A 16,290-nucleotide genomic window follows, 5' to 3' on the forward strand; every position below is an offset into this window, starting at 1 on the left:
AGAAAGCTTTGTATTACTCCACAGGAGGCTGAGAAACAAAATTCAACCTTTTTCAGGCAGCAAGACATCTTTTCAAGTCTTGGTTGGTGTTTTAAGCACCCTACAGGGCAGAGATGCAATTTGTAGAAGTTTGTTTGTATCTCTCCTAGATTTCTTCTTTTATGAATGCATAAAGTACATACAAACACCCTTAAACCTTCTGAAAAACAACCCTGGCTTGTAGGCCAGCACTTTTGTAGCAAAACAAACATTGTGTGAGCCTAACTTGTAAGGCTGTGAGTCTGTGTTTTTTGGAATGAAAGGAACCAGGTGCTGCTGCTTTTGACTGAGCAGGTTTTGTTGCACTGATGTGGATGAGGAGTTGGGCAGAGATTTAACCTTGATAATAAACCAGCATGTGAGCCTTCATCTCAAACCACACCAGCGCATTTAAAATAACTTCATAATCCATCAGCTTCACTGGAGCTTCAACAGAGGACGCTCATGATGGCTTGAACATGCAGCAGTACTCCTGGGAGCCAGTTGTGAGAGGCAAAGCAGGACTTGGAGTAGAGACACAAATACAGAGGTTGTTATGTCAGTGTTTCTGAAGGGATATACACAATCTAACCTCTTCAGTGTCCATTAAATCCACATTTACCTGTCTCCTCCTCAGGCTGGCGAAGCTCCTGGTCCCTTCCACTGCTCCCACCTGGAGAGGCACCAAGAGGGCCAGCTTCCACTCTTCCCAACCTTTTGCCCTGTGCAATGAGATGCTCTTCTGTTCACAGAACTGCTCTTTGAACACAGTGCCTAAACTCTCCCAACTTTTCAAACACTCAGATCAACTCTAACTGATATAAAAATATAGCTTGCCATGATTATCTTCCTCTCCCATCTCTCCAAGTGAACAGATCTCCTAAATCCTTTCTTCTACTTATTCCTTCTTTTTTTTTTTCCCTTAGCAATAATAATCTAGGTCTCCTCTGCAATGTATTTCTCTGATTTCTCAGGTGTCCTTTTCACTCTGCTGGATCACTTGTTTCAATGGCTTCTGCCAGCAGCACATGCAACCACTGCACGTGAGCCAATCCTGTCATCAGCACACAGACAGGGCTAACACATCTCCAGGCTGAGAATTTCTGTACTTACTCCCTGGGTGCAGGCACATCACACACCTCTGCTGCTTTGGCAGCCATTGGCAATTGGTTATTCCTTGGAACAAGCTGATATTGGGAGTTTTTTTTAATTGCTACTCTGCAATTACTGAGAGGGTTGAGTCCCTTCAACTTGCTGTTTTCCTTGTTAATAATCTGGTATCAGTTGAACAAGCTGACACATCTGACACTTTTTCCTCATCCATTCAATTTCCAGAGTCCCTGTTCAGTTGAATGTGTCCTTTGAGGCTCCTGTCTTCATCAGCCTGTCAGTCCCTGGCATCTTCTCACTGCAACCTAAAGACTTAGCCCCTTGCAGCTGAGAATAAAAGAATTTTCTCTTTAATTTTATCAAAGAAAGAAATTATAAGTTTATATTTAATCTAACCATAGCTCCATACATCTATGCTGAAATATTTATCAGTTCTACCAAGACATTGGACGATTCTTCTTCTTTCTCACCTTATTTTGTCAAGTCCTTTAAATCACAGCTCTCAGGATCACAGGAGCAGCTGGCACCTGTAATAGGACTGCAATTTCATCACTAAAGAGGCACAGATAAGCTCAAATCCATCTTCAAACAAAGAGAGACTCCAAGTGAAGTTTACAGCAGATATCCCCTAGTGCAAAACAGCACCAACAAAGCCATAAAGGAACTTTAATGAACATAAACTTAATACTACAGCAGTTATTCATAGACACAACAGTTTTATGAGACAACAGAAGCAGGGAAGACAAAACAAAAACATAAGATACTTGAAGTTCTGGTTAAATGCTTGTTAAAACCTGCCACTGAAATTAGCAGTGCAAATAAATAAATAGCTTAAAATAAATTAGTTTTCAGTCACACATTCTATCCAGACACATAGCTCTCACCATCAGACAGTTGAACTTTACATCTGCTGAGGAAAACTATGATAATAACCCATTAAGCTCTTAATTCCTGGCCCTCAGGACAAGTCAGGAGCTTTCTGACATTGCACAAGAGTCTGTATCATATAGAATATAAAAAATACACATGTAAACAAAGAGTGTCACAAACCCATTGCAATCTGTAGACACTACAGAAGGATGAGATTACATCCAAATTATACAAGGATATTTTACCCTAAGTTTTCATTTATAATGAAGTGTGAAGTAGCAATGTAAAAGAACCTTAAATTGACTGCCAAGGCAGCATTCAAGGTCCCATAGGTGAGGCAAGGGGTGACAGAAGAGAGCACTGATATTTTACAGGCTGGTAAAGGATACAACCTAACCTCAGCTGGAGTGGCCAATTCTGAATTTCAAGGCCTCATTTATGGAATCTCAGTGTACCAGATCCCAGTGTACCAGTTCAGATCACACTTCTCCCCCCCCAGTCCCACATTTGCAAACATACCTTTGCAATTTTGCGGTTTGGCCCACTGAGAGCAAAAACATTTAGAATTTATATGGATATCAACCCCAGAATTTACTGTGAAGCCTAAAATAACAAAGCACTGGCCGAGTTGTCAGACAGCAATTAATCCCCTTTGGAGATGATGGACAGACAAAAATATAAGCATGTCCTCAGAGAAGTGTCTGGCCAACAGACCATGATATTCCATTGAAAGTCTTCTGTGAAGTCCCAACATGCTCTGGATCATGCCCCTATAACCCTCCAGAAAATGGCAACACCCTCCTTTCAACCTGAGAGTCACATGCCCAAGCATGACTGGAAGTTCAATTCAGTGTTTACTCTACAGACCACACCTCCTGCATCTGCACTCTCCTGTACAGCACTTTTCCAGCTTCTCCATTTTCCAGCAGAACAATGCAGTTTGCAGGGCAGCACAATGGCATTTAAATTTGTACCCAAGAATGAACCTGTAAACAACAGCACAGTAATTATGCATGCATTGTTAATTACTAATATGCTTCCTCTTAACAAATCTGAACATGCATGTGATGTTTAAATCTTACATCTCTTCAGAGTCATGTTCTGGATAACTCTTTTATATTTCCTTTCTTTTTTCTAAAATGCAATTGCACCTCAGTCTCCATCTTTCCTGAACTCAGATCTGAAGCTGCTCTGTACTCAAAGCTGCAGAAAGCAGATCCTACAATGTCATCCCCATGTCAGTTGTCCCAAAAAGATGCACGTTCTCTCCATAGTTCCTGTCTTCTGGTATTCAGCTGTGCACAGTCCAGACACAGAATAAATGGAGCAAGCAGCAGTTGTTTGGCTTATCTAAAGCAGAGGGCAGACATGCCCTAAATTAGGTCAGGAAGAAATTTTTTTCTCCTGGAAATCACACAGTAATGTTCTTTTCCAAAGTCTTACTCCTCATCATTATAAAATAAATATTACACTTTCTCAGTCACTATCCCAACATTCTAAGAGTCCGCACATCATTTTCCCTCCCTCATTTCAGCATACAAAGCAGCAAACTCTTTTAAATGGCTTATTGTAATGATGATAAAGAGAAGGACTTCTGCATTCCCAAACCCCTTGTGATGCTACTATCCATTTCCTACTGCAGAGTGCACAGTAAGCTCAGAGCTGAACAGGACCAGGTGCCTTTTCAAATTCCTTTTGGAAGCTGGCTGATCACAGAACTTGACCTCGATGTTGCCGTCACTGAATGCCTCCCTCCTGCCTTCGTCCGAATCCATGGGATCTGTCTGGGATGCACTTGGCTTTTTCCTCCTCATGGTAATTCCTGAGTTCCCAAGCTGCTTGCCTGGGGATGTGTTGTCTTTCATAATGCAGAAGCAGAGGGCAGACAGAAAATTTTTCTTAAAGTTCTCGTTCATGAAAGCATACACAATAGGGTTGCAAATAGAATTGAAGAATCCTATGATCTGGACAATGGCAAAAATCATTTTGATTGTCACATCATCATACTCCTTCTCAAAATTACCTGGAGAGGAGAAGAGAAATATGTTCTAAGTACACAATGTCATAAATGCTTACTGCTTAGCCTGTTTATATCCAGTTTGGCATTAGATGTTTTTTGTTTAAAATCAACAAAAACCCATGCTGGAAGCTCTTAACATTAGCAATTGAGTTCCCTCAACAAGATAAAATCAAGATCTATCACACAGTCCTGCTTTGTATGTAGGCAGTAACAGAATCAAAAGAAAGTAAATCTATGAGCCAAAAAAAGCTGCCTGGCCGAACTATTGATTTATCTGGTACAATCTTTTTTGTGATAGGAGACAAAGGAACTCTACTTGCCTTTAGCAAGTAGAGTACAACTACTGAAAATTTCCTCTTGTTCCTGCTCCAGCATCCATGGAGGAGGTGGGAGGTGAACAGTGCAAGACCCCAGAGAATAAGGCAAATAGCAAAAAAGCCAACACAAAAGCATTGAGGGCATTTCCAGCAAAGAGCACTGAAGAACTCCAGCTGGATTCATTGGATATCATCACTGTGATGTCCAGTATTTATATTTCCAATATGCCTACCACAATAAAAGGGATAAATATTTCATTGCAAGTGTAACTCAAAACAGTTAAATTAAATATAATTAAAAACTTCAAGATGCTTTATGCTCAGAAATAACTTATACCTTCCAGCCAAGGCCTTTTGACCTTTCACCAAATGAGGGCAGCATAACAGACATGACAAGAAAAAGAAACTACACAGAGATGCTCACCCCTCTAATACTCCTGTTTTTCCTTAAAGCAGAACATCAGCCTTTGCTATCAGAAGGTATTTTAGAGCTGAATGCTTCAGCATCGTTAGCTTTTCAAAATTGCAAGTCCCATTACTAAAAAAAAAAAAAAACCAAAAAACCCAAAACCTCAGACTATTCCATGAGATATGGCAGGTACTCACTGTACTCCATCATCATGTGAATCACATGGAAAGGGGCCCAACAGACTGCAAAGAGAAACACCACTGTCACCATCATAACAATTGCTCGCTTCTTCTTCCTGAAATTGCACCAAGAATTCCACACTGAGTCACTGGGAACTGGCTGGCAGTTACATATCTCTCTTCCAGTTACATCTGTGACTGTGTTCTGATGGCTGCAGATTCAAATAAAACCCTCAAGGAAAGCTCAGAAGTACACAATCCCCTTGGAAAGAAAAAAATGTATCATCATATAAACCTAGCACTTTATTTCTCTTTTTTGGGACAGCAGAGCACTTTGCAGCATGACAGTAGCATGTCTTGCAAGGCATTTTCAACTCTATTCAGGAGGAATAAAAAAGTCAGGAAAAAAGCTTTCTAGAAGTCAAAGTTCCAAGTGTATTTTGCTTACAAACCTTGATATTTTAGACATTTCACTGCCATGAATGGTTTGAAGAACTGAAGCATCTCCCACTCGTTTCTTAATCCAGAGTTCATAGCCAATTTTAGTGTACAAAAAGAGCATCAGCATCAGTGGAAGAAGGAAGAGTATAACAAGAATAAAGGTCGTATAGATCTTCTGATAAATGGGACTGGCCCATTCTTCCAAGCAGCAAACATGCACTTTCTCATATAGAAAGTCATATTTAACCTGTAACAAATGCAAAAAAGATGAGTCACCCAGGTGTTTATCCCAAGTGTACAACTCAAGCACATTCAGATATTCCTTGCTCTTAAGGGAACAACCAAAATTCAACAGGTTTTTCAGAGTGACAAAAGGCTTTCAAGCACTTTTCCAATCAAATATTGGGTTCAATCCAAATTGACAAAAAGGCAGGGAGATGCTCTGATTTGCACTTCAAAGGAGACCTTGCCTACACATTTTGCAAGTCAAGATGGATGTATAGAAACCTCACATTAAAAAACAAGAAAATTATCAACATTCAGATTCACAAGCAGCAGATTCTGCCAAGTCTTCTGCCTAACCTCCAAACATGTGTGGTAACTCATCAACTATAATGAGCAGCTAATTAATCCTAAACTAAGCACCTTCCAGATGTTGGGGAGCATTGTGTCATCCTGAAACAACAATCTAGGTCCTCTATTCCTGTGTGCCAGTGCAAAAGAAATCCACAGTGGAAGTCACAGATGTAATTACCTCTTCTTGGATGTAATTAGGGACAGTAGGCATGACTAGTCCCTGCTTGTATTCCCTCTTCCACAGTGCATGCAAGCTCTAATCCTTATCCTTTTCCCAGGCTGGCATGCAGAACCAAAGCTCCACCTCCCTCCCTTATCCCCCTCTGGTTTCACAGGAGTTGATTCAATTTCACCTAAAGGTACAGGAAGATGCAGCAAGAACTGAGTTGAATAAGCAAACCCCCATTTGACCTAACCTACCTCAAGCCGCTGCACGTACCACATGGGCGACCCAACAATGAGAGCCAGCACCCAGACTATGCCTGTAAACAAAGACATTTTTTTCATACTTGGTCCAACGAGCAGGATTTGCTAGGCACAGTTCAACAGCTTTGAAAAGTCAGGCAAGGTAGAAAACTGCAGCAAATAATAAAGTTTTCTATGAGGCACTCATCAGTCAAGACTCAGATCAGTAACAGCATGCTCTTTTGACATCAGCTTCCTGTGTCTCAAACTGCCTCCATTTATTGCTATTCCACAGGGAAAAGCACTTAATCTGCATAAGGAGCATTGCATAAACCTCTTTGTGTAACAATGGAAGGGTCATTTCCCTGTGACGCTTCTTAAGCAGTGCTTGCACATTTTGAGCTTTTCCTGAAAAAAAAAAAAAGAAATGGCTGCTAAAGGTTCATCTTTGTTAAGTACATTTTTGACTTCAGATGCTAAGTGCCTTGTGAGAGTTTTGGCTAGTGAATAACTTACTTGTAGGCACTATCCTTGAGCTATTTTATAAAGGTCAATTAACTCTGCCTCTGAATCACTGGTCACACCACTGCCTTCTGTGGATCCACACTGAAGATCACTTCGCACACACAATTACTGGAGATGCTTAAAATCTTACCAAGCATGGTGAAAGCTCTTTTGTTGGTGTACTGCCACTTCATTTTTAGTGGATGCACAATTCCCTGGTGTCTTTCCACAGCAATGCAGGTCATGGTAAGAATCTCAGTTACAATAGCAGTGGACTGAACAAATGGAACCATCTTGCAAGCGAAGGCACCTGCAATAATCAGAAATAAGGCATGTAACAGCTATTAACACTAGACTCCAGTACTAAAAACAACAGAGCAAGATTGTTAGATTTATTGTAACATCTAAACTGCTGAGTCACCTATTTAAGCCATTTGTCAAATGCAGCTCTCCATAGCCATTCTTTATTGTACATCTGCAAAGCCAAGATTTCTAAGGACATATTCACTTGCTCTGTTACCAGTCTGACACTTACTCCTGTTTCACTTTTGACCAAGTCTTCCATCATCTGTTTTCAAACACGTCAAGTTACAGAGCCATTTATTATTTTTTCATTTTGGCAGATTACTCTCCAGTTTATGAAGGTCTGACTGTAACCTGTTTAAAAGTTTACCTTTTCTGCTGTTGCAAAAACATTCCTTAAGCTTGTTTACGTATCATTCTATCTGTACACTTCAGCATTTCATGCATCATCCTGTCAAGTGAGATATATAGAGGAGGCGGCATAAGAGGAAAAATTTAACCTCTTCATCATCCTTCTGTTCTCCAAGTCTCCCTCTCTGCTGATTACCAATTTATGTTAGTGCCACTTTCCAAACCAAATGCAACTTCCTGCCCGCATTTTCCAAGTTGTACAGGTTCCTGTTGTGTTTATGCAACTTCAACGTTTATTGCTGACACAGCTTTCCAAAGTCCATATTCGATTTTTAACATATTAGTCATTCTCCATTACCCATTCTTAAGTCCTAGCCATCTTAGAAAGCCACATAAATAATTCTGTAAAAAAATCTTACCTTAATGTCCTTCCCAAACTTCTTCTCTTTAACCCATTTTTTTGCCCCTGAGATCCTTTTCTCTGTCTTCATTTCCAGAGTTCCCTTACACTCTTACAGTTCAGTATTAGCTATTCATTTCAGCAACAGTCGGGGTTATTGTCCTTACCAGACCATTATTTATACCTTACTCAGATATAAGCCATAAACCCAAAACAGCCTAAGAAGTATCTGATCCAATTTTCTGTCAAGCTTTAAGATGCTACAGACAGCTGAAGCAGTAACAGCACAAACAACAGCAAACAAACAGAAAACTCTGAAAACTTAATCCTACCTTCCATGAAGGGAACAAGGAACAAGCCAACTTCTACTTGATGGGCCAGGCTAAAAGCCACTCCAGCTTACAAGAAGGAACTGGTTTGCTACTGGTCTTGCCAATTCTACTTGCCCAAAAATCCCTTTTTCTGTGGCTCCACAAAGGGAAGGAGAGGACAAACAGCAATGGGTGGAAATCCAGCACCCTTCAAGCACATATTCAACACCAGCAACATGATGGATGTGCACCACAGATCTGGCTTGTATCAGAATAAAAACACATGCAGTCCATTTTCAAGTTCCTTGAATGAAATCTCAGCATGGCCAGTAGGAACTGCATGGCTGAGGATGCATTGGGCTGCATATCTGGTTTTCACCCAATATGTATTTTCCCAGGGCATCAGGAAGAGCAAGACAAGACATCCTCACATCTTGTACCAACTGTGATTTATAAAACACAATAAAATTCCCCCTTCTCCTCCCTTGGCATCAGTAATGCCTAAGGAAATGCCTCATGAAACAAAGCCAATATTTCACTAACTCAGCATCTCATCAGTTTCTCACTACACCCGGTACAGAATGTGCTGCACATACAGCCCCAGACCCACTCTGTGAAATTCACGTCCTTCACCCACTGGGCTTCACCTTCCGTTGTGAAATAAAACCAAAAGCAAGCTCAAATCCTACGTACTCCGCACATGGCCAACAGTGAATGTGACCAAAGAGTTGGTTTTACATTTTTGCGTCACTAAGTTAGAAGGGACTTCTGCTGCAAATAACAAACAGAAGAGCCAAACTTGTGAACGAAATGTTTAAGTTCCTGTTTCACTAAGGAAATAAGTTCAGGTCTGAGTGCTGAAGCTGGAGGGAAACTGAAAAAAAGCAAACAAACACAAAACAAAGCTAAAAAAACAACTCAAACTTGCACCATAGGCTACTTCTTACAGTTGGAAAAAGGCCAGACTCAAATCCACTTTAACTAGACCTGCCTTACAGGGATTTCCCTGTAATGCACCACTCCTCCACGGAAGTCCCAGCATCCCAGGATATTCTTAGGAACCCAAGCAGTATCACTATTACTCAAGTAACAAAGTGAGACTAACTTTCACCATCAGTCTGGCAAAATTTCCAGCTGGTGCCCAGCTATTGGGAGAGAACTCTCAAATTCCCAGATGCCCATTGGTTTTTTTTTGCAGATGTCCTCTCATTTTATTCCCAGCAACCACACTGTCAAAGAGCACAGACTACCACTCACTATGCCTTGAGCTGAACTCCCAGGAGAAAAGGCTGCAAAAACCCCTAACTCATCTTTTTGAAGACAAACACACAAAAAAAGTAAGCACTTAAACTATACAAAAGTAGCTAAAAGCCAAAGTCTACATAATGCCTGCAGGTAGAGCCTACTGAGCTGGACAAATGACATTAGCACTTGCAGAAATGGGAAGCAAAAGGATATTTTCCATTAGACACAGCTGGCTGGAATAGAAACACCTGCTCTGAGGCACACAGCACACACTTTGGGGACTTGGAGGCCACAACAAAAGAGCCACGAAGTTTTTTTTATAAATGAGAAACACCATGATATTTTAAAATGAATAATAGGTAAAAGCTAGTCAAAAACCATCTAAGTATGAAAAGTAAAAATAGAACAGAACTTCAGCTTCCCTGAAGCTTCTGATGCCACCATGCACAGGGTCTCTGGGTGTCATTGTTATTAACAATAAAATATCTCCTCAGGGCTCTGGTGCTTGCCCTGAACTGTAACCCACTACACAAATGCTTCCCATTTTCTGAAATCATGAGACCTTCAAGTGCCTTGAAATTCAAACCTCCATCAAGGTTAAAAGACTGTTGAGCAAGGAAGTCGTCCCTCCTTCACACAAGTATTTAACGCGGATTTGCTTAGGGGAAAAAGAGAAAGAAATGAACTGTTTAGGATGTCAGGGCCACCTGTCAGAATTCAATGGAATTCTGACATCAACACACCTGAGATCCATCCACCATCCTTACTGTGTTTGAATGGGATTTAATCCTGAGTCCTTGTACTTGGCAAAATAGTGACTATTCTTCACATCAAGCCTCTTCTTAGTGTTCAAAGCCACAGTTTTACTTAGAAATCTAGAGCAGCCATTCCCAACTGCTTAGATAATTACTAGAGACTTTCTCCAGATCTTTCAATAGTCTGTGTAACTTATGTTTTCAAATTACAAACCTTAACAGGCCTTTACAGATGGAAAATGAAATTTACTGTGAAATAACTGTGTAATTATTTCAGAACAATGCATGCACATTTCACCTAATATTTAATCCATTTGTGTAGAACAGGCTTCACCTGCAGCAAGAAGAAATTGACACAGTTCCATTCTCAAGTGTCTGTTAGTTCAAAGCCTACTACGGAAAAAAACTGAGAAAAAAAGTGCCAAATTTTATTATAAGGAAGACATGGTTAAGTTTTGAGAAAAAAATTAATTATGCTACTACATCATAGTAAACACAGTGAAATTAAAATAAGACTGAGATAGGAAAAAGCCCAGCTGTGTCAAACACATACATTAAAACCATTTCAAGCAAATTTTCACGTTTGTGTTCAGACTTAACACAGAGTAAGAGAAAATTTTACTAGCTTAAATCTTGGTTAAAATCCAGCTGGTAAAAATGTGGCTGTTTGGAACATGGTTTGGAGATTATGTGACTAACAGACAAACACAAAGAATGCAAGTCCACTTCAGTGAGGTTCAGTCAAGGTTACTGAAATCTCACTCCATAAGTTTTCCCAGGGCTGGGTTAAAGGCTAAAGTGCTGGGATCACCTCCAAATCACTGGAACTGCATTAATTTCTGCACTGGTGGCAGTACAGAAAAGTGTTGACTCTTCTGAATAATTGAAATAATGATAACACTTTAATTAATACCTTAAGTAGGTATCAAAATCTTTAGATTTCCACCCTGTTAGGCTTTCAGAGCACACTTCCAAGGGACTGCTAGTCAAGACCAGCACTGCAGCATCTAATACTGACCACCTTCAACTGGGAAAGAAAATCATTTGCAGCAGAACATTGGGAATGAAAATAACTAATTGATTCTCTTTTTCAAGAGGCTAAAAGTACTCCTTATGCACTGCTTGCTAAAAACTGCATTGATTACTCAAGCAGTGAATAGTTTTCCCAACAATAACACATTCAGAGACTGCAAATACAAATTACTCTCCCCTAAGTATTTTATGCCTTCATTATCGGACACTGTGCCTGGAACTGTGATTCAGTCATTTCAAACATCACTTCTTTTATCAGGGTTACAAAAGTAAAAGCCTGAAAGCCTTCTCTGATAAATGCTAAATTGCTTCTTCCTCTGGTAAAATGCTGCTGATCTTGCCCTTGCACCAGAATTTCTGTCACAGCTTGTAATGAGCTCTCTCCACCTCACTTGAAGCAAGCAAGTTGATTTTTCCCACATTTTGTAACTTGGGGCAGGCACCATCACACAGATGACACCCCTAAGGGTTGCATACCTGGGCAATGCATTGTTTTACATCAGTTCTTGGTGCAGATGCAAGATTTAGTTCTCATCCCTCAGCACGGAATGTTGGTGTGCTCTCACACATAAGGGAAGTCCTAAGGTAACACACTGCTGGAGACATGACAACTGGTAAGTAAGAGAAAGCACCTTGAAGACTCAGCTGAGTAGAAGGTGTCAGTTTTTCACCAAGCCTTAGAGAAGAGGAAGCTGTCACATGCAGAGGCACCCACCCCTCTCCTGAGGGGCAGCTGGAGGACAGCTGAGGTACACGAGGGTACCTCAGTACTCAGGAGTGTCTCAGATGACTCACTACTCTCAAAGTGACAGGCAAAGTCACCCTCTGACCCCTGTCCTGAGAATACACATCCCAACTGATAAAATGCGAAATCCACAAGAATGTAGGATGGTGCTGGCTGTATTGTAAGCTCAAGTTGGGCCCTTATCTTCAGCCAGGACTGTTATGTTAGACAACATTAAATTAATTCTCCCGTTGGCCCAGGCAGCTCTGTAAAGACAACACTCAGCCAATCAAGCAGTGTCAGCAAACGAAGCAACTCTTGTAATATTTGACCCAGAGATAAAAGGCCAAATTTATCTTTAATAGTGCTCTCATCAGTATGACAGGACCACTACTGCTGCCTCCCACCTATGACAATATGAGAGCAAGTCCTCAATTGCCTCAGCTTGCACCAAGACACACTACTGCTGCATGCATCCATTTACTCCCACTTGAGCTCCCACTTCATCCTTCTTATCAATAAATACAATCCCAGAGATCGTTTATGACAAAGCCACAATCTTCCTTTTCTTCTGAATTACAGAGAGATGAGTACGTTGGATTTTCATTCAAAGCTCCCCGTGAAATTACAGCTACTTCAGCTGCAAAGTTTAAATTGGAAAATGAAATCATATACTGTCACTGTTACATTCACACAACTACACAGATTTGTAGAGACATTAGAGAATCAAAAGCAGGACCAGTTCAAATCTATTTTTAGTCAATATGGTGCTGCTTCCACTTGTTACCCATAAAGAGTTAAAGGGTCTGTGCTAATGCTGCTTGATCATCAGGCAAAGTGAGGCACATAGATTTTTAACTGCAGGTGAAGTTAAGAGTGTGTAAGTGAAAACACTATGGAATAAGTCACAGCTTCAGCTACTCTGAAACTGTGGCTGATCTTTTGTTTGCATTACAGTGTTTGCAGTCCTCTGCTCCCCTCTCCCATTCTTCTGTGGGTTTCAGAACGGGAAGAAACACAAACACACGCATGGAAATAAAGAGCCAGTTCTAAACTGAACACAAGTACAAAACACACGCATCTCGGTTCACATCACCTAGTACAGACACTTGTTTTAGTGATGCAAGTAAATCAAGATAGAAAGTGACTAAAGGTTCAGAATCCTGGATCAATCTCCAGCATCCTGGTCTCAGGACACACTGTTTTGTCCACCAAGGATACATCACAAGTCAAATCACCTTTTTTATAACAGACCTGGATCTTGCACTACTCAGCGATGGTGCATTACAGTGGATGAGAACGAGATGTTTTCAGACTCCAAAATGAAAGGCAAAAGGCATATTAAACCAGTTAAGCCAGCAAGGAAAACACTCCTCCAGGACTGGCAAGCTCTGATTTGCAGTACAAGTGTAATCATCACTCATGCCTCACCATGTAATCATCAGGAACCAGATACCCTTGGGATACCATCAGTTCATGTATTTGTTTTCCTCAATTTTACTTCACACCACCATCCCCCAGAGTAAAGGGTTAACACCCATCCATGCTATCACTTATTATGTCCTACCAACACTGTGTCAGTTCAAGGTAATGATTTCACTAAATCAAAAGACCTATGGATTCACTTGTTGGCTCTAGCACAACAAAGAGGACAGGCAAAAAATACAGTAATCCCCAGAGAACAGTGTACTTTAGCTGCCCAAATACTGAATATCTGAAGAGATTTGTTGTAACTATGCTAGAGCTTTTATATTCACTACTTGTAGATCTTTGTCAGGCACCCTCAGTAACAGAGTGTAAATAAAGACATACATATTCTCCCCATACTGTTCCACCTGCCCATGCCCTATCTCCTGTAATTCAGCCCACACAGAGGCTTCAGTTGATTCTGATCAGATATTTGGTGAAGCTGACAGATCAGAGCCTTCCTTAAGAGAGAGAGAAGAATCACAAAGCTTATCTTCCCCAAAACAGTTCCTAAGAAAATAGCACTATCCTAGTAGTCCCAGGAGCTTTGGATTCATCACTTCTCATTGAAGTTTCTGTAATAACGCCCATTTCTCACATGTGCCCCAAGTCTTCTCTGACCTGTCAATTCCCACCCAGCATTCTAGTCTGTGGGAAGTTCTGGAATTAAATCTCCAGGTTCTGACAACCTTCACTGTTGTATCCAAACAAGAGAAACACAGTAAGCCTCAGAAATTGAAACATCCATGTGTCACTTTATCAACATCTTGAGTGATCATTCTGAAATATTGTGGAAAATATTTCAATTTGTGGTTGTACAAGATGCTGTCTGCTAGTTGCTGCAAAACCACCCCTTCTATTTTTTCACTTATAATTGTCAAACACTGTTTAAAGAAAAGAAAACCAGGAAAATAAGTATCATATACAATTCTACTGCACCTTTCTCTGCTTGCTCTGTACTGCTTTGGAACTAGGATGCAGAGAAAAGGAAAAAAAAATTCCTTCTTTCCAGGCAACAGGGAAGCTTTGCCAAAAGCTTCTTCACATCAACAGGAATACAACATAGCTCTCAAGAATAAAAATAATTTAAAAATTTTTAAACGATGCATTATTTCTGCATAAATTCTACACGTTCTCCCAGTCACTTGTTCCTTCAAGGACATTCCTTTTCCTCATAAAATGTTAAGGAGGACTGTCTCCGAGCTGACAGCTGTCAGAGGAACTTAAGCCGTATAAAGATTGATACCTCACTTGCCAGACAGATTTCATTACTTAGCGAGAAAAGGGGGGAAAAAAAAAAAAAAAGAGAGAGAAAGTAGTACGGCAAGGCTCCACACAACGAACCGCTTCCCACACGCACACCGCAACTTTGAAGGAATACAAGGAGGAAAGCGCACTGGGTTATTTGAACATAACCTGAGGGAGGGATGGAGAGGGAACCCCTCACAGGGAGCGGGAAGGGGAAGGGTCCCTCACTCCTCACTGAGGGCAGGAAGGGTCCCTCACGGAGGTACAGCCCGGGCCCCCCTCAGAGACGGGGCAACGTCGATCTCGGCGGCGGCGCTGCCCCCGCCCCGCAGCCCGGCCCAGGACGGCCCGGCCCGGCCCCGGCACCCACCGCCGAGCCAGTTGGAGGAGATGTTCTGCAGCATGGTGAAGGGCACGCAGAAGAAGGCGATGAAAAGGTCGCTGAGCGCCAGGGAGCAGATGAAGATGTTGGTGACGGTCCTCATGGCTTTGCTGCGGGTCACCACGTAGAGCACCAGGCAGTTGCCGAAGAGCGCCAGGGCGAAGATGAGAACGCAGATGAGGACGAAGGCTACCTTGGTGCGCCCCGGCAGCTCCGGGATGTAAACCAGCGGCTGCAGCCCGTAGAGAGCAATGAACTGCTCCCGCGTCACGTTGTTGTCCCGCAGGAGCTGCGCGAACTGCTCCGGGGTGATGTTCAGGGACCGCATGGCGCCCGCTCTGGGACCGACAACCCACCTTCCGCCGCCTCAGCGCCGCCGCCCGCGCTCCGCCATGGCCAGACCACTGCCCCTCGGGCGCTCAGCAGGGCCGGACCCCGCGGTGCGGTGGCGGCGAAGAGAGCGCGCACGGCCGGGAGCGAACCGGGAGCAGCGCCGGCTCCGCCCGGACACAAACTTGGAGCGGCGGCGCCGCCCGCGGCCGCGGCGGGCGAGGGCGGCAGCCAATCAGCGCGGGGTGCGCGCCCGCCCCGGCCCCAGCGCTGCGAGGGGGGAGCGCGCGGGGAGGCCCTCAGATCGCCCCCCCTCACAGCAGCGCCGCTCGCCCACAACCCCTCACAGCGCTAGGACCCCCCCCTCACAGCAGCGCCGCTCGCTCACAACCCCTCACGGCGCTGGGACCCCCCCTCACAGCAGCGCCGCTCGCCCACAACCCCTCACAGCGCTGGGACCCCCCCCCCTCACAGCTGCGCCGCTCGCCCACAACCCCTCACAGCGCTGGGACCCCCCCTCACAGCAGCGCCGCTCGCCCACAACCCCTCACGGCGCTGGGAGCCGCTCCTCAAAGCGCTGGGACTCCTTCACAACCTCCCCTCACAGCGCTGGGACCCCTCTCAGAGCTGCCGCCCTCACAGACCCTCACACTCCTGCCCCTCACCGCGCTGGGCCCCCCAACTCCCACTGCACTGGGAGCCCCTCAGAGCTGCCCCTCACATCGCTGCCCGCCTCACGGCGCTGGGACCCCGTCACCGCATTGCATCCCACTCACTGGTGTCTCCCCAGCCCAGGCTCACAATGCTCAAGGTGAGTGCTGAAACTCCCAAATCAGCCTCTCCTCACTTTCGGATCAGACTGAGGGGGAAACCAAAGAGATGATGCTGTGGGG

General features: G+C 43.2%; 1 protein-coding gene across 2 annotated transcripts; it reads right to left on the reverse strand.

Annotated features, from left to right (window-relative positions):
• Positions 1–1,780: 1,780 nt before the first annotated feature.
• QRFPR (pyroglutamylated RFamide peptide receptor) lies at positions 1,781–15,505 on the reverse strand. 2 transcript variants are annotated; one of them, XR_010783550.1, is made up of 7 exons: positions 15,056–15,505; positions 7,001–7,159; positions 6,361–6,422; positions 5,376–5,611; positions 4,942–5,039; positions 3,081–4,021; positions 1,781–2,984 (listed from the first exon to the last, which is right to left on the reverse strand). XR_010783550.1 is itself a non-coding variant. In XM_066548926.1 (6 exons), the coding sequence occupies exons 1-6, from the start codon at positions 15,393–15,395 to the stop codon at positions 3,621–3,623; spliced, it is 1,296 nt and encodes a 431-aa protein (XP_066405023.1). In that variant the 5' UTR covers positions 15,396–15,505; the 3' UTR covers positions 1,781–3,620. The 2 variants fall into 2 exon arrangements, 1 of the variants encoding a protein (XP_066405023.1); XM_066548926.1 differs by having other exon boundaries at positions 1,781–4,021.
• Positions 15,506–16,290: the final 785 nt, after the last annotated feature.

Source organism: Molothrus aeneus, chromosome 4 (assembly GCF_037042795.1).
Source record: "Molothrus aeneus isolate 106 chromosome 4, BPBGC_Maene_1.0, whole genome shotgun sequence".
Classification (NCBI taxonomy): Eukaryota; Metazoa; Chordata; class Aves; order Passeriformes; family Icteridae; genus Molothrus; species Molothrus aeneus.